General features: G+C 36.5%; 1 protein-coding gene across 3 annotated transcripts; it reads right to left on the reverse strand.

Moving 5' to 3' along the window:
* Positions 1-1454: 1454 nt before the first annotated feature.
* On the reverse strand, positions 1455-18835 carry LOC132613719 (chromatin-remodeling ATPase INO80). Of its 3 annotated transcripts, none has more exons than XM_060327914.1 (23): positions 18527-18835; positions 15039-15126; positions 14365-14752; positions 13807-14242; positions 13519-13719; positions 13253-13363; positions 12222-12637; positions 11993-12101; positions 11817-11897; positions 11536-11708; positions 10686-10811; positions 8952-9113; positions 8809-8866; positions 7964-8194; positions 7677-7823; positions 5512-6066; positions 5174-5431; positions 4972-5079; positions 3958-4052; positions 3726-3882; positions 3034-3231; positions 2739-2888; positions 1455-2276 (listed from the first exon to the last, which is right to left on the reverse strand). In XM_060327914.1, the coding sequence occupies exons 1-23, from the start codon at positions 18572-18574 to the stop codon at positions 1953-1955; spliced, it is 4620 nt and encodes a 1539-aa protein (XP_060183897.1). In that variant the 5' UTR covers positions 18575-18835; the 3' UTR covers positions 1455-1952. The 3 variants fall into 3 exon arrangements, with proteins under 3 accessions (XP_060183897.1, XP_060183898.1, XP_060183899.1); XM_060327915.1 differs by having other exon boundaries at positions 2739-2885; positions 18527-18834; XM_060327916.1 differs by lacking the exon at positions 18527-18835 and having other exon boundaries at positions 14365-14775.
* Positions 18836-20529: the final 1694 nt, after the last annotated feature.

A 20529-nucleotide genomic window follows, 5' to 3' on the forward strand; every position in this document is an offset into this window, starting at 1 on the left:
ATTCAAGAAAAAGAGACCGGGTGAAAAAGGGTTAAAAAAATATCGTTACAGAGAATCGAACCTGCAATCGTGGGCCCAATAGTAGGCGTCTCAGCTGCTGAGCTAAGTTCTTCAATATGTTAAGGGGATGCAACATTAATATTTATATATAAATAAAAAAATTGATCCCATATATATAGTGCAATTTTTCGATGAAGGGGGTTTAATTGACACCCTTGCACCCCTGTAGTTTCGCCTTTGGTGATCACAGTGCATGTGAAAACATTAACATGTGGGAAAAAGGCCTGATTTACCCCTCTACTTTGAGAGATAGTTTATATTTATCCCTATATTTATCCCCCATTGTACTATCAGCACAAATTTATCCCTACCGTTACATTACTTGCAATATTTGCCCCTCCTTTTGACGCCTGTCCACCGTGGCAATTCTCTGGGCCAGGCTTGTCCACCCTGTCTCATTAAATGCCACATGGATGCCATGTCATCAATTTAATTAATCTATATTTATGCCACCTCACCATCCTCTCTCCTTTCCATTTCTTTCTTTCACCTCCAACCATTATTGAAACCCGACCTTACTGCCCTTAGATCCGTCTGCATCGGCTCATTTTAGCCCCACCTACTAACCCCAAAAATCTCATTCTCTCTCTCTTTCTCACTTCTCTCTTTAGCGAAAAAAGGAAAGAGAAAAATCTTTTTAGCACCTTTCTTTTATACCTACTTCACACACACCTTTTAAAATTTCTGTGTTTGAAGTTAATAATAATAATAAAAAAATAAAAAAATAAAAAAAAGGAGCTTAAAGTTTAAAGTTGTAATCCTGGCAGTTAGTAGCACAGTGGGTATGTTGTAAACTTAGTCATTGACATAAAGGAGTAAGAAAAATCTCTACATAAAGGGACAAAATCTTCAAGACTCATTTTTTTGGGGCTGTTGTGTGGCTTTTGTGTAAGTAAGATAAGAGGGGTGTGAAGAAGATCGAAATTCCATTTTGGATGTAAAAATTTAATGGGTGTTCAGTGATTTAATCTTTAAATCTTCTGAAGATCATTTATTTGTGCTAGATTTGTAAATTAACATTGACATTGTCAAGATTTATGAGAAGAAAATTTGAAACCTCCATTTTTAGGTGTCAAGAATAGTTGAAGAACCCATCAAGTTCTTTGAAATCTGAAAAAATTGCTGAAGAAGAAATATGAGAATCAATAGTTGCTGTTGTTTCGGGAAATTTTAAGTTACTTGAATTTGATTTGGGGTTGTGTTGCTTCAGTGGTGGTTGGAGGTGGAAGCAAGAAACGGAGAAGGGAGAAGGTGATGAGGTGGCATGTCATGTGGCGCCCACCTCATTCAAATGTTAGGCCACGTGGTATTCTAATAGCCATGCCGGAACACAGTTAGAAATAGGGATATTTTTGAATACTTTACTAAGGTTAGGGGTAAATTTGCGCTAAGTGTATTTCCAATAGTACAGGGCAAATCTGGCCCTTTTCCCCTTAATATGTAATAGATGATTAATATCATCATGAAGAAGCAAAATACAATCATAGTGACCAATGGTTACATATGGCCTATGAGCATCTAAAATTCATTTGATGGCTCTATAAAATAATTCCCTTGTGATTAAATTGTAAACAAAAATATCTCCACCACCAGGAGAAAATTTTGCCAAGTATTGGCTGATTACATTAACTTCCACCATTTAACCAAACAGTACAAATTAGTGCCTACTGTACATCACTATATTCCGTATAGCAGCCAAGAAGTCTCGTGCCCGGAGTCCTATGAACAATCTGTACAACTAATATACAGCTCTGCACTTCCTTCTGATTCTGCTAACGTGTCTACTGCAAATAAACTGGTTTCTGCTTTCCAAGATTGCAGTTGATTCCGCCGAGGAGAAAGACTCAGTAGCTAGACAAAAATTAACGCATAATATTTCACTTGTCCTATTATTAGCCAGCAAACGGATTATTATGTCTTAATGCCTCTTCCCCGGCCCCTGCTCTCCCACCACCAGAGCTGATATCTGACGAAGGATAGTTATGGTTTCCCTCTCGGTTTGTAGGAGGGGTGCCAGTAAATGCTGGTTCAAGGCTCTCATTTACGCTCTTAGTTGGCCTCTTCAGTCTTTTCGGCCTTTGTTGTTGCATGTCAATGTTCATTGGGGAGCTATTTATACCGTCTTCCATCATTGAGTTGGGTGATAATGATTCAATACTTTTCGGATTCTTTAAAGGCCTCGATTTTGGGGTTTGCTTGTCGGTGGAACTTTTCCTCTGCAGATAGAAGATCATGAAACACGTCAACACATTAACATGCATCGAATTTTTTTATTAAACTAACTTTGTTTGTTGCGCAACAAGAAGAAGCCAAGGGAACTGGAATTTCAAAATGAGTATGCAAGTACACATTTAGAGGCCATATTTGTTAACGAGGCTGATATTGTTTTTTTTTTTTTTTTTTTTTTTTTTACGGCTGACAAGGATTTCTTCTCTACAAAGTCATTTATCTCTTAGCTTATCCAACACAACTTGGTCACATCATGCAGATATTATTGACTGGAAAGTAATTTAAAGGTGTCAAACCGTTAAATGCAGAATGATATTATTGACTGGAAAGTAATTTAAAGGTGTCAAACCGTTAAATGCAGAATGAGTAACTAGACAACCTGAGTCCGGCGAAAAGGTCAAGTTTAAAAATAATATTTGCGTCTGAGAAGAAAGTGGGAAAACAATCACCTTTTTGTTACTTGATTTTGGTTTCTCCAGATCAAGAGCATCATTCCCAACAGATTCACTGTTAGTAAGATCTTCTAATGATGCATCACCATCTGCACCAATACGAATACCTTTCGTGCCACCTTTCCTCTTTTGTCTTTCTTTAGCCTGCTATTAGGCCAATACGATATTGCTCAATTAGAAACAAGAGATAATAAGCTGAAAAAAAGAAGGGGGGAAACACTTGGGAAGTAAGAGGAAACGAATTCTCGTAAGGCATTTGCCAACACTAGTATTATATTCTTATACATCCTACCTGAAGTGGAATTTCCTTCAGTTTCTGCTCCAGTTGAGCATCATCAATCAACAACGAGACAACATCTTCTGGAGCCAGAAGGTCACCCTGGACGTGTCCTCCTGTCATGACAAGCTGCTGCACGGTGTTTTTCTGACTGGCTCTTTGCAGAATTTTCTCTTCAACCGTCTCTTTACAGATTAAGCGATAAACAGTAACCTGCAAGTTAAACAACATCTCTTTACATGGGGACAAAATGATCACAAGAGAAGAGAGGCCATTTGCAAATATTATAGTGTCATTTTTACCAGAAGAATGTAATATTACAATAAACTGAGAAAAGATGGAATAAGCAATTCATGGAACAAGGTATAAGAGAAACACTATCGGTATGAAAGTACACCTCTGAGAAAATGAGAGGTGGCATTTTTTTTATTGCTCATTTTAAGATCTGATTAAAGAATTGTTGGTACATCCACTACCAGATTTTCCTGCATAAACTAACTGATTAGCTAAAGTGGCTTTTCTTAGATGCAAGGAAGTTCTCAATCATCCTTTCTCCTCATTTTTTTTTTTTGGTTGGATGAGTTCTTAATCATCGTTTCTGATTTCTTCCAAAAGCATCAATGTGCAGGAAAACATGACACAAGATCATTATATGAAGAAATAGAGTTGCATGGTCAAAAGAGAAAATGTAGAAGTTGAAAACCTACATCCTTAGTTTGACCCAGCCTATGAGCTCTATCCATTGCCTGTAAATCTAAAGTCGGATTCCAGTCACTCTCATAGAAGATGACAGTGTCAGCAGCTGTCAAGTTGATACCAAGTCCCCCTGCTCTTGTACTCAGCATGAACACAAAGATGTCGCTCCTATGAGGCAACCAACATTATTCAGTACAAATATAACATAAATGGATTATAAGTTTCTTCGAATTCAAAATATACCGATGCTGGAAATCTTTGACCATGTCTCGTCGATCCATTATAGTGGAAGATCCATCAAGCCTCAAGTACCTATGTTTCCTGTAGTGCATGTAGTCCTGCAAAGCAACTGAAATATTAGCAATTTGACAAGTGAAGGGTTGATCCATTACCAATGAAAACTTTCCTAGTCATGGTATTAGGTTGCAGTAGAAAACAAAACTTTGGTCTTTGCAAGCTGAGCTCATTATAAGATGAATGAAGCAAATAGGGAAACCACTATAAGAGAATCTCAACAACAGCTTCGTATAGATTTTTTTTTTTAAACGTTTAGCTTCATACACTATAAAGCATAGTAATTGTTTTGGTTGGACTACAAAAGAAAGTGATACTCAAAATTCATCATTCAGCATGGGCGGGTCTAAGTATCTGTTATCAGATAGTTCTTCCTAGATGAGCTGCTCTTCCAAACATTGACAGCAGAAGAGAACCTGTATGTATGCTTAGCTTCATATAATAACTACTTCATATATAGTAGTTGTTTTGGTTGGACTTCAAAAGAAAGTGATACTCAAAACTCATCATTCAGCATAGGCGGGTCTAAGTATCTGTTATCAGATAGTTCTTCCTAGATGAGCTGCTCTTCCAAACATTGACAGTGGAAGAGAACCTGTACTCTAAAGCACAAAAACACGAGAAAAGGTAATACATGGCAAACATATAGCAGTGCTTATTTTAGCAACCAATGATTATTTTTCGATCAATTTAATCCAGAAACTTCACCAAGAAGTTCATATGCAAACTGCATTTTGCATTTATAACAGCATTGTTAGTGAACAAAAGCATTACTGAGACCACCACTGCCAAGAAAATTTTGATCAGATACCAGTATAAACTTACTGGTATCTCTTCTCAACTCTCGAGAGCTAAACCCGAATACGAACATATTTCATACAGGGAGAGAAACTGCCACTGCTACTAGCATCTACAAAAATTACAAATCTAAATCACCAAAGAGCATCAGAAAGATTCAAATACCTCTAGAATATCCAACATTTTTGTCATTTGTGCAAAGATAAGAACACGGTGATTCCCCGCCCGCAAACGCTTTAATAATATGTCAAGTGTTTGAAGCTTCCCTGAGTCCTGTAATTACATAGGAAATTTAGATACTTTATGTGCTTAAAGGCACATAGATGCATAAAAGAGGAAAGGAAAATAGAAGGAACAGATCACATGCCGTTAGCATCTTTGCAGGGTCAAATGGTTGCATGGGCGGACATGACCCAAAAATTTTGTATGTAAGCTCAAGAGCAGGTTGTGTGACCGGTAATTCAGAGTCTATCTCTTGTATTAAATGGTGTGTGACACCTGGCTTCCTAGGACCATTATATTCCGATGTGCGCGCAAACCCAACCAACAACCTTTTAATCCATGGATGGTGTAGTTCCTCAAGCATTTTGTAAGCAAAAGTTCTGTCTGAGCAATGAGCATTTATCTGCAAGATACATCTTGTAGTTAGTAACCCATTGCATACACATGGATAGCACTAAGAGCGAACAATGTAACATCACTTACAGGGGGTGCTCTTGTTTTAGGAATAAAGGAGTAAATGGAATGCAAGAGATTAACATTAGATAAAAGCCTATCCTGATGTTCCATGACCAAAGCCTCAAATGGTGCATCACCAGAACCCGCTGCAAGTCTTGTTCTTAATAAATCTGTTTCTGACTTAGATGGAAGCAATAACATTCGTGTCACTGCTCTTACTTTGTCCCGTCCAAGGTGACTACAATAGGGATCATCATCCTCAGACTCCATCAAGTCCAGAAATTCATCCAAAAATTCTCGGTTGCTTTTCACAATTGAGAATAACAATTTCTCCAAGAAAGAACCAGTTGCTGAAAATGAAACCTCCATGGGTGACATATCAATTAACCGAGTAAAACCAAATGTTCCACTCCGTATATAGCCAACATCTGACTCGTGCACTTCGTGGAGTATTGAGCGGTGAATATTCTCTGGAGAATATATGTTAAAGTACTTCTCAAATAATTCTTTACTTAAACCCTTCCCCATAGTTGAGTAAAGCATGCTTGAACTGTTAGCTTCCCGGTAAACCAGCTTTGGTATCTGAAAGGGATATAATACAAAGAGTAAGTTCTTTAAGCATGATATTTCCTGATTAAAGAAGTCCTACTAAGCCAACATTTCACTGTTGCCACATGTATACATCTATGAACATCAGCAAGAATCATCTAGTGATGTCGTAAGACTTAAATCCAACATTGCAACATTGTAAAATATATTATCATCCTGATTAAAGAAGTCCTACTAAGCCAACATTTCACTGTTGCCACATGTATACATCTAGGAACATCAGCAAGAATCATCTAGTGATGTCGTAAGACTTAAATCCAACATTGCAACATTGTAAAATATATTATCATCCCCCATTGAGTGAGCTCGGCCATCTTTTGCAGGAAAAAACCCCAGACAAGACAAGAAACTGATGCTAAACTAAAAGATGACAAGCCTCGAGAGCCGTGCGTGAGAGCATTTTCTCCAATATATTTTAGAGTCATTTTTCTTGAGCTAGCTTTTGGGGTTGAGTCTGGCTCAAGATCCATTTACTTATCATGGTATTAGAGTCAGACTCATCTCAATTAATGGTCCACTAGGTATAGAGCCCCATGTAATATTGTCCACACCTAAGTTGCTCGGATTCGGGTACGGATATCCGATACGGGTATGGATGGGAGTGTCAGATTCGGCAAAATCTAAATTTTAAGATTCGGAGGTGCAGATCCAGGTATGGATATGGGTGCGGGGATTCGGCTAAGAACATTCAAAATTATAAAAATAGAGCTATAAAGAACCATTGAATTACTGGTTTCTCTCTATTTGGCCTGTAACATGAAGCAACGAATATGAGACAAAAGGGCTATAATATTGAAGGTATGCCATTACCCATGTCTTAAATCTGGTTTATCTTTCATTTTGAGATATCAAAATCTCAATTTTCCCCCCAAATTTGTCCATGGACTCCGGTCAAAGTATCCGAAGTTCCGAGACGTATCCCGCTCCCGCACCATCACCCGTGTCGAGACGGGTGCACCATAAAAACTAAGAGTCCGCAACTTAGGTCCACGCTCCAGATGTCTAATCTGGGTCATGCAAGGGTCCACGCTCCAGATGTCTAATCTGGGTCATGCAAGGGTCCACGCTCCAGATGTCTAATCTGGGTCATGCAAGGGGGTGTTTAGTTCCCACATCAGTTGTAAAGGGTATTACTCGTTCTTTTATATGATATTGGCCAATTCTCACCTCTTAAGCTAGCTTTTGGGGTTCAGTTATGCTCAAGGTCCATTCTTATCGGTTCTTTTAACAACGTTTCAAGTTTTCAACACTCTTTCTTAAAAAGTAACGTCAACAATCCCCTTTATTGGAAGAGAGGCGATCCAGCATCAAATATCACCTCCGAGGTCATATGATTTACCTTCACGATGGCAATTTACAGTTTCCACACTTCAATATAAATTTGGCAATAATGGTAACCATGGAATGGCATGGAGTGGCCAAAAGAGGATTAGACTGCAGAATGAGTTATATCTAACTATTAACATTCCAGAAATATTAATTAAAGAAACTAGAAGCAGATGATGCATTGAATCGGGCAGTTGTCTGTGTACATATAAACAATAATAACTCCACGAAGAAACATTAAGAATTCCATACGGTACCCGGTATGTAACAGGACTTCGACCACCAGAATGGAATACATCCTCCAGTTCCCCAAAGGGAGCAGGAAGAAGTGAGTTTGGAACATCTCCAAAATAGAAGTAAGAACTTCCTTCATTTCTCTCAAACAGCTCTGGATGGTTGCAAACCTAGCATTTTCCAATAAGAAAAATATAAGCTCTTGCTGAAAAAAACTTTGCAAAGAACAACACTAGTATGGCAGGTCCACCATACAATTATCAACTGATGCAGCACGAAAGAGCAGTGCAAAACAAGAGATCAATCACACCTTCCTTAGCTGGATAACAATATTCATCAGGTTTAGAAGTTTCTTCTCATTGAGATGCCCACGTCTGCTATCAAACAACTCAGCAAGGGATATCTTGTTTTTTATTGCTTGATAAAATGCCTGCTGACGAGAACTCAATTTACAGTGCACTGTGATTTCAGTTTTCCCAGTCAGCTCAGTAACCACATCCTTTTTAACCCGCCGCAGCATGAAAGGTTTCAAAATGGCATGCTGTTCAGAAGATTCAGAAAGAGAAATTCATCAAGATGAAAACACTAGATAACCAAGAAGGTGTGCTAATAATATCAAGATTAACAGAGAAGAAAGATGGAGATATTAATACAGGGTTTGATGAATAACAATCCAAACAATTCCAGACAAGTTTGATATTCATAAATAATAATAATTCAACAACAACATACCTAGTGAAATCCCACAATATGGGGTCTGGGGAGGGTAAAGTGTACGCAGACCTTGCCCCTACCTTGGAAAGTACAAGGTAGGGAGGCTGTCTCCGAATGTTCATAAATAACAATAACAAGGATATTTCTAACTAAATACTAGAGTGAGTGTTCTGACACCAAAACTATACAAGATGAGAATATGCAAATACAAGAAACTTATCAGGAGTAGAACACTTTCGGTGCTTACTAATTCTGGAGTGTTCTTGACAAACAAAAAAGATGACAATATGCTCATACCACATGCCTACTTCTGTTAAGACAAAGTGAGACTGAGAGGAAATATTCCTCCGAAAGAGATTAAATCGCTGTAGGTCATTAGCCTGCAATATCTAAGGATATATGATTGTCTGCATAAGCAACTACAAAACAAAGTTCCCTTACCAGTCGGCTGAGCTGGTGCTCGTTCAATGACCCACCATGCTCTGCGTGGTTTTCGATCCTGATCATAAAGCACAAAGAATCATCACCAAAATGCACAGCTGACACATTAAAGCAAGAAACACCATACACTGCAACATACGTACCCTTTTGAAAACCATTCGTTAAATTGTTCGTGACTATCAAATAAGGTAGGCATAATAAAGTGAAGGAGCGCCCACAGTTCAGCCATGTTATTTTGAATTGGAGTACCAGTCAGAAGCAAACGGTTTCGACAATTGAAACTCAACAATGTCTTCCATCTTATACTGCCAATAAGAGCACAACATACAATGAGTGTGAGAAGTTATGATTAACAACTTGTTTACTTATTTATTTTATTCTGTAGGGCAACAAGATACATGGATGTGCAGATCTAAATATATAGATAAATGTGTCAGTGTTTTAAAATGTGACATTTCCCCAAAAAAAATATCTGACATTTGAAAAATGAAAGTTGACGTTCTTGTCAACATTTGCATCCCCTGTTAAATCATACTACTACTTCTTCGACACGGCTAAGTAGTAAAGGAATACCTGAAAACAGCTAGTATCTATGCCCCGATATTATAGATGGAAAAATAAAATTGTTCGTATATCCATGGGCATGGAAAGCAATTGAAACTCATCCAGCCAATTCCAAAATCAGTTAAAAGGAGAAAAAGATTTCTAAAAATAGAAAAGAAAAAGAGAAAAGGGAAAGAACCTAAGTGATTCAAGAAATATTATTTATGGTCTAATGACAGTAGCTCAACAGTATGTGCATATCAGCTTTAATATTTTTTGCACAGTAATGATTACACATTCAACTCAGTTCTTACTAAAAGTTGATCAACCAATAACCTGTGCAGGATATGCTAATCAGGTAATAAGGACACTGAATTATATGAACTAAAGAATCAATCCTGAAACTGCAAACTGTAATAGATGATTTTCCTCAGCATACAACAACAACAACAACATACCCAGTGAATCCCACAATGTGGGGTCTGGGGAGGGTAAAGTGTAAGCAGACCTTACCCCTACCTCGGAAGATAGGAAGGCTGTTTCCGAAAGACCCTCGGCTCAAGAGAAAACATGACGAGAAAAGGTCATATAAGCACAAGCAGTTCAAAGCAATATGAAAATGAACCAAACGAAAGCGAAAAAGCCATGATAAAGCAGTCTGTAAAAAAAGAAGCAGTAGATACCACAGATAAATAAGATAATCGAAGTACAAGAAACAACATGTAGTAGCAAGAATCAAAGGACAATAAACTATAAATCAAAACTGTAACTACTAGTACGATACGCGGGGCTACCTACTAGCCTTCTACCCTAATTTGAGTCCTCCATAACCTCCTATTTAAAGTCATTTCCTCAGCATGAACAACAAAATTCATATACTATAAAAAGAATTGTTATTATGCAAGTTTATTCAACCAGCTTGGAGCTCAGACAAGAAGATTTCAGATGATTGTATTTGAAGGTATAGTCCAGCATGTTTTATCTTTATAAGGAAATCAATTATATGATTGTTGTTCACTTTTTCAGAAAAAACTGCCGGGTCTATGTTGGATCTTCCAAAAGCTATGCATTTTTTTTTGGAGGATCCGAAACAGGTACGGCAAATTTTTTGGAGGTCCGAGCAACATAGGTTCCTGTAGCTAATGAGCTTTACCATGTGTATAATATGAAAGAAGTTTAATAAGTTTGCTAGCAACTAGAAAGCAAAGGTCCTGGTACTCAGCTAGGGATTGCTTAGCAGCTTTGCCTTCCACCACATTGCAGTAAATGATAACAGTAATTAATGGGGTTAAATCAATCAGTAGGACAAAGTTTTCAAGGCTGAATGATCAGACCTGCTTGCACTTTTGATTGCCTGGGCTTCATCCAGCACCATGTATTGCCATTTAACACGTCTAAAGTATTTCTCGTCAGAGACTAGCAGTTGATAACTGGTAATGAGAATATGGAATCCAGCATCCCTGAAAGCAAAGTTTGGTTCCATCACTAAACTTAGAACGGACAAATTCCAATTCAACTCATGGATTTTTTTCAATTTATTAAATGCATGGATAAATAACCAAGAAGAGGAACAAAATGCCAACAACCTTTCCACTGCCAATAAATGCTTTTATAATTCAGATATAATTATTAACTTCATTACCAACTGCATTGGGTATTTTAATACCCACATAAGCTTGGTTCACCATAGCTCCATTGGATTTTCACATCATGTTCTCAAGCATCCCCGTGTTGAGCAGTTACTTATTATTTGGACTAAAAACATATTATATTTAAAAAAAAAAAAAAAAAAAAAGGAAAAGGCGAAGAAGTTAAACTCTGAGACTTCACTTTTTGACATTTATATGATCCTCCCCAACCTTCCCTCCCTTTCTTTACGATACTTGTACCTGTTGTTATATTCCTAGGTAACCCAAGCCAAAAACCATCATCTAACCTATGATTAGCTTTGCTACATCAAACAGATCAGTTTTATGACGCAATTTTTTCTTTTTTATGAAGCAAAATTTGCCTGATCAATATATTTCATCTTACTAATAAGTGCCTTACCAAGCAAGAATGTCAATGAACAAGAAAAGAATGCAAATCCAAGATCAATGAGGGGTACATGAAAAAACCAATAAGTGTAGGCAAGTCCACTGCTCCTGTATTATGTATACTACAACCATAGCCAAATGAAATTACCGTCGATAGAGACGTTTTGGGTTGATATTCTTTCGAAGCACCACTCTTTCTTGTAACCCTCCCCAATATGGAAGAGTTTTTAGATCAGGGCAAAAACGACCAATTTCATCAGCCCAGTTATTCAAGACTGACGCGGGAGCAACAACTAAAAAGGGACCCCATATATTCTTCTCCTGCAGAGATCAATGAAGCCAAGTTACTAGATACTCTACCAGACAGTTTTTGATTCTGATAATTTACTACAAGACAGTGATAAATAAAACATGAACTAGATCACTTACTTCTGCCAAATGAGCCAAGAAAGCCATGGCCTGGATTGTTTTCCCAAGACCCATCTCATCAGCAAGAATGCCATTCAAACCCTGACAGATAAAGTTGAATGCTATAAGTCAGCCAAGCAAAATCTCTCCAGAGCGGTTGAGCAAAGAGACAAACTTTCAGAGAAATGGCAATTTACCTGCTCGTAACAATTTACAAGCCACTGGAGGCCTTTCAACTGATAGTCTTTAAGAGTACCCTTGAATAATTCTGGTGTCTGTACTGTTGAAGCCACAGGCATAGTTGATCTACAGGTGCACCAAAACAGCGAGTGAGTACAACCAGATAGTGGAGCAATAAAATTTGTGACAGGAAAATATCTCAGCAAAAGAACAAAGATGATATCTCAAAGGAACTCAAAAACTCACGGATGCAATAAGTCTATGTTCGCAGCTGCAGCATCTTGCTCGGACGGTTCAATTTCAGCAGCTTGGCGCAGCTTCAGACATTCATTATCAAATGCACTTGTTATCATTTTCTGCTTTGAAACTGCATCTTGTGCAGCTTTCAGAGCTTCTTTTCTCAGTTCAGCGTCTTCAGGATCCTCTTCCTCTCCAGGTCTAGCCTCAGTAGAACTTAACATTTCTTGGTCATTTGTCAATTCATCACCTGAAGTCACAGCCTCAGAGGGTAAAGTTGATTTATTTTGCATGAAATGGCTGTAAAGTTCGGTTTGTGATAGCAGAAAGTTGAGCCTCTGTTGTTGTCTCTTTGCTTCACGAAGCTCCTGTTCGCGCTTCAAGGCTTCTGCTGCTTCTTTTTCCTCCCTTTTCTTTACTTCTGCCTGCAACATTATAAATTTTACATCTTAGGAAGTCCCCTAGTCACAGTCAACAGCAGAAACTCAGGTAGAACTATGTTCGTTTAGCATACTCAGTGTTCCAGGAAAACATGACGACAGACATTATTTTTTACAAGTCCTGAATCCTGATAAACATATACTCTCTTATCTCAAAAGTGTATCAATACTCCATTCCAAGTTTTAGCAGTTAACTAAACATATAACCCAAAAATATTGGCTGAGAAGAAACTCTTAGAGCAACAGTTTCATCAGTCCAGCATACCATTATGATATAAAATAGGAACAGAACTAGAGAGCCAGATTAGGTGAATATATCATGATCACCTTCCATTTCTTCTCTGGGATAGTACAGGCTAAGATGAACATATAATTTGGTAATAGTCTTAAAACCATCAAAACAGAGAGCTACATTTTGGTTACTTAACGATGCAGTTAACCATGTTTGATTGAAAAAAAAATGCAGGTAACCATGGCTGGCTTTTACTCCCTCTCTCCTGCCCGGCTGCTCGGGTTGCTCTTGAATAGCAAATATTTTCAGACATACCGTGATGGCAAAAAGTTCGAATGAAATAATACAAAAAGGTAGAATTTAAGCACCATCTCCTTGTCAACTCTCTTCCAATACACAAGCATGTCCCTAGCAAGTTTCCTTGTACGAATTGCAGCACCTCTCATCACCTTAAGTGACCTGCTAACTTTCATTTTAACCTGAAAAAGGGAACCAACCCATGACTCAAGTCAGAAGGGTCCAAATGACAACTAGCAGTTTGCAGAGTCATATGAAGAATCAAACACAAATTTGTTCTTATAAGATCCAGCATTGAATAGAAAAATATCAAAATAAGATGTTCTGACGTGTTTACCTCTCTCTGACAAGTTTCTGCAAACCTCTTGGCATCAGTCAATTGCCTCCTGTGAGAATTGATGAATATCTTATGATGTTTTGGAATTTCTTTCCTGACAAGGCTTATCCAATATTTTCCAATCTTATCCATTTCTTCCTTCTCAATCACAGAAGGATCTTTCTTCAATTTTGGCTTTTTGGGTAGACTACGTTCAATAATCTGCAGCTCCAAGTGACCACTCAGATGTAAGCAACAGAACTAAATATCCATAAAATTATGAGACAAACACAAAAGAGAATTACTAACCTCATAGGTGTCTCCTTTCTCTAACACTTTCACATAATAAACCTGTAAGACACCGCCATCTGACAATATAGAACGTCGTATACTTCCTGCAGCCCCCTCAGGCATGGAAGAAGCTTCTAATGCAGCTTCGGTGACTTGCAGACTGAATTTCTGACCCACACTATTAGCCAGCTGAGCTCGCAATCGTGCCTGAAGAGATTCAAATTGTGGCTTGGGATCACCCATTCCTGCTTGACGTTTGGGCCCAAGTTTCTTATCAGAAGCCATCATTGCAGCCAAAGTCTCCAAATCAAGTGTACCCTTGAGGCAAATTTCATTAACTTGAATATCTGACATGCTTGGCAAGTTCAATGATGTTGCCAGCTTTTCATAGGGTGGAGGGATCTTGTATGTGATGTCCTCCCCAAGATCCAAGAAAGCAGGTTCATAAGTAAATCTGTAAAACTTCCAAATGTTAGGTGACACATAAACCTTTTTGGGGGATTAAAAATCCAAAACTACTTGGGTAAACATTTGAACAATGGTTTGAAAAGATTAAGTGAAAGCGGAGAGACAAACCTATCACCACCATATGGTCCTGGAAAATCTGACTGAATATGGTTTCCTAAACTCTGAGTGCTATTGTTAAAAAATTCTGATGCAGAACCAAGCCTGGGCGCGCCTCCTCTACGATCATTTGTTGACTTCTGGTCTCTTGATCCTCCACCACTTCTCATCATAGGTACCCCATTACGAGTAGCTGCAGGGCTTGCTAACGAATTACCAAGCCTCCTCTTATACCTTTGAACATGTTCTCCCAGCATTGTTCTATACTTTTCCTCTGAAATACGGGTACTATCAGCTCTGATCCTGTCCCCGTCCTCGTCACTGCTATACGAAGTCCGCCTCTTTTTCTTCAACTCCCTGCCAGACATTATACCATTACTCCGGTTCCCCGTCGCTCCACCTATCAACCAACAGAAGATGCGGCTGATTATTACAACACTACATTAGCTTAACTTTTCATTGCTTCAAGAAAGCCAAATTTACATTGTAATAGGAGAAACTGCATTTGCTAAGTAAAGGATTTTCATACTTTTGAACTAATATGAGTAGTAATAAATACATTTAACTGAGAAGAATGTGTTATCGGTCACAAATTTAGTCGTACCTAGTCATACTCATCGAATCAAATAATAAAAGAATTCAAATAAAAAAGGAGTAAAAGCAATGTTGAGAAAGAATGTGCCTACCAGGGCTACCTCTGCTCTCATCCTGACTACTGTTCCCATGATAATCAAAATCATCATCAAGTTGGGGCAGCTGGAAGTTAATCAAAGACTATCCAAAAAAAAAAAAAGAATTAAGAAAATCGAATGGGTTCAAAAGAAAAAAAGTTCCACACTTTAATTAAAATTCACAACTTCCACAATACTGAACTGAAATTCCAAGAAAAATCCAGCTCAAATAAATCAGAAATATAAACAAGCAAAATAGATAAAATTTGTCGAAGTATACACCCAAAAAGATGTCCTAACAGCAACATTAATTGCCAGGATTTTAATAAAGCAAGACACCATTTTGAGAACAGCACTGAAATTCCAAGAGAAACCCAGCTCAGAATAAATCAAAAATCACTCCAAACAGGCAAAACCATAAACTTTCTCGATGAATTAACCCATCAAATCCCTAACCCACAAAATTATCCTAGCACTATCACTAAACCAAGACTTTAATATCACAAGACACCCTTTTGAGAGTTGAGCACAAACCGCAATAAATCAAAAAATCACTCCAGACATGGAACACTAAAAAAAAAAAAAAAAAAAAAAAAAAACTTTCTCGAAGAATTAACCCACAAAATTATCCTAACACTAACACTAAACTACCAAGATTTTAATATCAGAAGACACCCTTTTGAGAGCTGAGCACAACCAACAATAAATCAAAAATCACTCCAAAAAAAAAAAAACTCGAAGAATTAACCCATCAAATCCCTAAACCACAAAATTATCCTAAACACTAACTACCAAGATTTTAATACCACAAGACACCCTAGTTCACAATGAATAAAAATCACTCCAAACATTGAAAAAAAAAAGAACTTTCTCGAAGAATTAACCCACAAAATTATCCTAACACTAATTACCAAGATTTTAATATTTAATATTACAAGAAACCCTTTTGAGAGATGAGCACAACCACAATAAATCAAAAATCACTCCAAACATGCCCAAAAAAAAAAAAAACTCGAAGAATGAACCCACAAAACTATCCTAAACACTAACACTAACTACCAAGAATTTAATATCACAAGACACCCTTTTGAGAGTTAAAAACAACCAACCATAAATCAAAAGTACTCCAAACATGCAAAAAAAAAAAAAAAACTCTCTCGATGGATTAACCCATCAAATCCCTAACCCACGAAATTATCCTAAAACTGACACTAAACCAAGATTTTCATATAACAAGACACCCTGAGAGTTGAGAACAACCCACAATAAATCAAAATACTCCAAACCTGCAAAAAAATTAACTTAATAAATCAAAATACTCCAAACCTGCAAAAAAATTAACTTTCTCAACAGATTAACCCATCAAATCCCAAACCCACAAAATTTTCCTAAACTCTAACACTGAACAAGAATTTTAATATCACATGACACCCTTTTGAGTGTTGAACAAGACCCACAATAAATCAAAAAATCACTCCAAACATGCCAAAAAAATTAACTTTCTTGAAGAATTAACCCATCAAATCCCTAACCCACAAAATTATTCTAAAAAACTAACACTAACGACCAAGATTTTAGTATCACAAGATCCTTTTGAGATTTGAGCACAACCCACAGTAAATCAAAATCACTCTACAAAATTATCCTAACACTACTACTAAACCAAGATTTTAATGTCATAAGACACCCTTTGAAAGCTGAGCACAACCACAATAAATCAAAAATCAGTCCAAACATGCAAAAAATAAATGTTCTCCAAAAATTAACCCATCAAATCCCTAACCACAAATTATCCTACCACTACCACTAAACCAAGATTCAACACCACAAGACACCCTTTTGAGAGTTGAGCAACCAAGATTCAACACCACAAGACACCCTTTTGAGAGTTGAGCACAACCCACAATAAATAAACAGTCACTCCAAACAGTCAAATTACCCAAAAAAAAAAAAAAACTCCAAACATGCAAAAATATTAACGTTCTCGAAAAATTAACCCATCAAATCTCTAACCAACAAAATTATCCTAAACACTAACACTAACTACCAAGATTTTAATAACACAAGACAACCTTTTGAGAGTTTAACAAAACCCACAAAAAATCACTCCAAGCATGCCAAAAAAAAAAAAGAACTTTCTCCATGAATTAACCATCAAATCCCTAACCAACAAAATTATCCTAAACACTAACACTAACTACCAAGATTTTAATAACACGAGACATCCTTTTGAGAGTTTAACAAAACCCACAAAAAATCACTCCAAACATGGCAAAAAAAAAAAGAACTTTCTCCATGAATTAACCATCAAATCCCTAACCAACAAAATTATCCAAAACACTAACACTAACTACCAAGATTTTAATAACACAAGACAACCTTTTGATAGTTTAACAGAACCCACAACAAATCAAAAAATCACTCCAAACATGCAAAAAAAAAAAAATGAACTTTCTCCATGAATTAATCATCAAATCCCTAACCAACAAAATTATCCTAAACACTAACATTAAATATCAAGATTTTAATATCACAAGACACCCTTTTGAGAGCTGAGCACAACCCACAATAAATCAAAAAATCACTCCAAACATGCAAAAAAAAAAAAAGAACTTTCTCAAAGAATTAACCCATCAAATCCCTGACCCACAATTATCCTAAACACTAACGACCAAGATTTTAATATCACAAGACACCCTTTTGAGAGTTGAGCACAACCCACAATACACAAACTGTCACTCCAAACAGGCAAATTCTAAAAAAATTCTCCCATCAAATCCCTAAACCACAAAATTATCCTAAATACTAACACTAAATACCAAGATTTTAATACCACAAGACACCCTTTTGAGAGTTGAGCACAACCCACAAAAAATAAACAGTTCACTCCAAACAGGCAAATTATAAAAACAATCTCCCATCAAATCCCTAAACCACAAAATTATCCTAAATACTAACACTAAATACCAAGATTTTAATACCACAAGACACCCTTTTGAGAGTTCAGCACAACCCACAACAAATAAACAGTTCACTCCAAACAGGCAAATTATAAAAACAATCTCCCATCAAGTCCCTAAACCACAAAATTGTCCTAAACACCAACACTAACACTAAATACCAAGATTTTAATATCACAAGACACCCTTTTGAGAGCTGAGCACAACCACAATAAATCAAAAAATCACTCCCAAAAAAAAAAAATACTCCAAACATGTAAACAAAAAAATGAACTTTCTCAAAGAATTAACCCATCAAATCCCTAACCCACAAAATTATCACTAACTACCAAGATTTTAATACCACAAGACACCCTTTTGAGAGTTGAGCACAACCCACAAAAAATACACAGTTCACTCCAAACAGGCAAATTATAAAAAAAAAAAAATCTCCCATCAAATCCCTAACCCACAAAATTATCCTAAACACTAACACTAAATACCAAGATTTTAACATCACAAGACACCCTTTTGAGTGTTAAACAAAACCCACAAAAAGATTACCTCAAGATTGAAGAGATTTGAGTATGAATACCGCCTTTTTGGGTCCATGTATTATGTTCTTGAAGTTGTAAAGACAACAATGGCAACAAGCATTTGGTGGAAATATAAAAAAAGACAATAAATAAAAACAAATTTGAAGAGAAGAAATTGTAATAATAATAATAGTAACCTAACCCTAATAAAAGAAGAGAAGAAGAAAGAGGGATAAGGAGAGTGTAAGGAGAAAGAAGAGGGAAGAGGAGGTGAAGACATTGGTGTATGGTAAATGCTAACGTGCGCTTGGACAGGGGTTAACTTTAGTTAACGTGCGCCTACTAAGTAGTGATCACTTTTAATTTTTTTCCCAAGGTTTCTATCTTTCTCAAGTGTGTGTTTGTTGTGATGGAGGCAATGGTTGGTGTGCTATTGCAACAATATTTTTTAAAAAAAAAATTGTATTAGTAAAAGTTATTTAATTAAGTTATTAATCGATTCATCGGGTAAAGTACGTGATCTATAAGTTACGGGTTTGAGTTGTGGAATCTGTTATAAATATTTCGTTAGTAGATTGTCTACGTCAAATTCCATTGCAGCACGATCCTTCTTTGAGTTATGCATCTACATCAGATGCTTCGTGCACCAAGCTATTCTTTTTTTATTTGGAACAAAGATGTGGTAAAATGTTAAGACCTCATTATAGCATTTTTTTTTTAAAAAAAACTATACATAAATGAGTTAGCAATCAATCACTAGTAGCTTGCAAATTAACCGTCGAAATTGAAAGCTGAAGCTCTTTTATTTTAGGCTGAAGTGGTTAAAATATCCTTAAATTTGGCGCAAATTAATACTTTCATCCCTGCACTATGTCTAGTACTAAAAACACCTTCAAACTAGGGTAAGTGCATTTAAAAACGCCCCCGAGCGGCCACATGGTATACCAAGCGGTTTCAAGTTCTTTTACACGTGTGAGAGCGTTAAAAAAATACCACATAAGTACTCAAGCGGTTAAAACCCGTTTTACATATTCCTTTATTTTTAATCCCAACCCAATGGCTAAATATGCCCTTTCTTCCTTGATTGAGTGTTCTTCCATTAAAACACACCCCAAGTTCAAACTTAAGTTTGCTTCCTGGCCTTCTTCTTTAATTGTTAAAGGCTTTAGTCGTATTCCTAGATTTCTGTCTCAATTGTCTTGATGACTAAGAGGGTGTTTGGATTGCCTAATTTTAAGTGCTTATTGGTTTTTATGTCCTTTTCTACTCCCTCCGTTTACTTTTACTTATCCACTATGGACTTTGCACACCCCTTAAGAAATAATAAATGAAGTGCTTAATTTACCATGATACCGATATTAATTGGTGCATGTTTTTAATGTATTTGAAAGCTGATTTGAAATGATTAATTAATACTATTGGTAAAAACAGAAAAAAAATTTGTCTTCTCTTGATATGCAAAAAGTGACAAGTAAAACTGAAAATCTATTTTTAAAATACTAGACAAATAAAAGTGAACAGAGGCAGTAGTTTTCATAGTGTTATGCAAAGATGAAAAGTGCTTAGAAGCACTTACTTTTAGGCAAGAAAAGTACAAAAATAAACCATAAGCCAAAAGTTGGATATTCCCAACTTATGGCTTTTAGCTTTTACCTTATAAGCTATTTTTAAAAAGTCAATCCAAACAACTTCTAAACACTGTTAATGTGGGTATCAGGCAATTTTGAGAATTTCATTATCACATGAAAATTCCGGAGGGAGATTATGGGGTTGTAAAAACTATAATGTATGAATACCTTATTTTGCTAGGTTTGTTGTATGAATTTTTATATTTTGACATTTAAAAGGTTCAATTTTAGTATAATTTTTCTAGGTTTATTGTATGTAATTTTTCTGAGTTTGTTTCATATAATTTTACAAGGAAATAATATACACGGCAGCATTACAAAGAAATGAAAATTATTGATTTTCTAGATTAAAATCCTAAGATTTCTATGTAAATCAAAGGGGAGTGCAAGAGGGTTTGAGAGA

This window comes from Lycium barbarum, chromosome 10 (genome assembly GCF_019175385.1).
Source record: "Lycium barbarum isolate Lr01 chromosome 10, ASM1917538v2, whole genome shotgun sequence".
Classification (NCBI taxonomy): Eukaryota; Viridiplantae; Streptophyta; class Magnoliopsida; order Solanales; family Solanaceae; genus Lycium; species Lycium barbarum.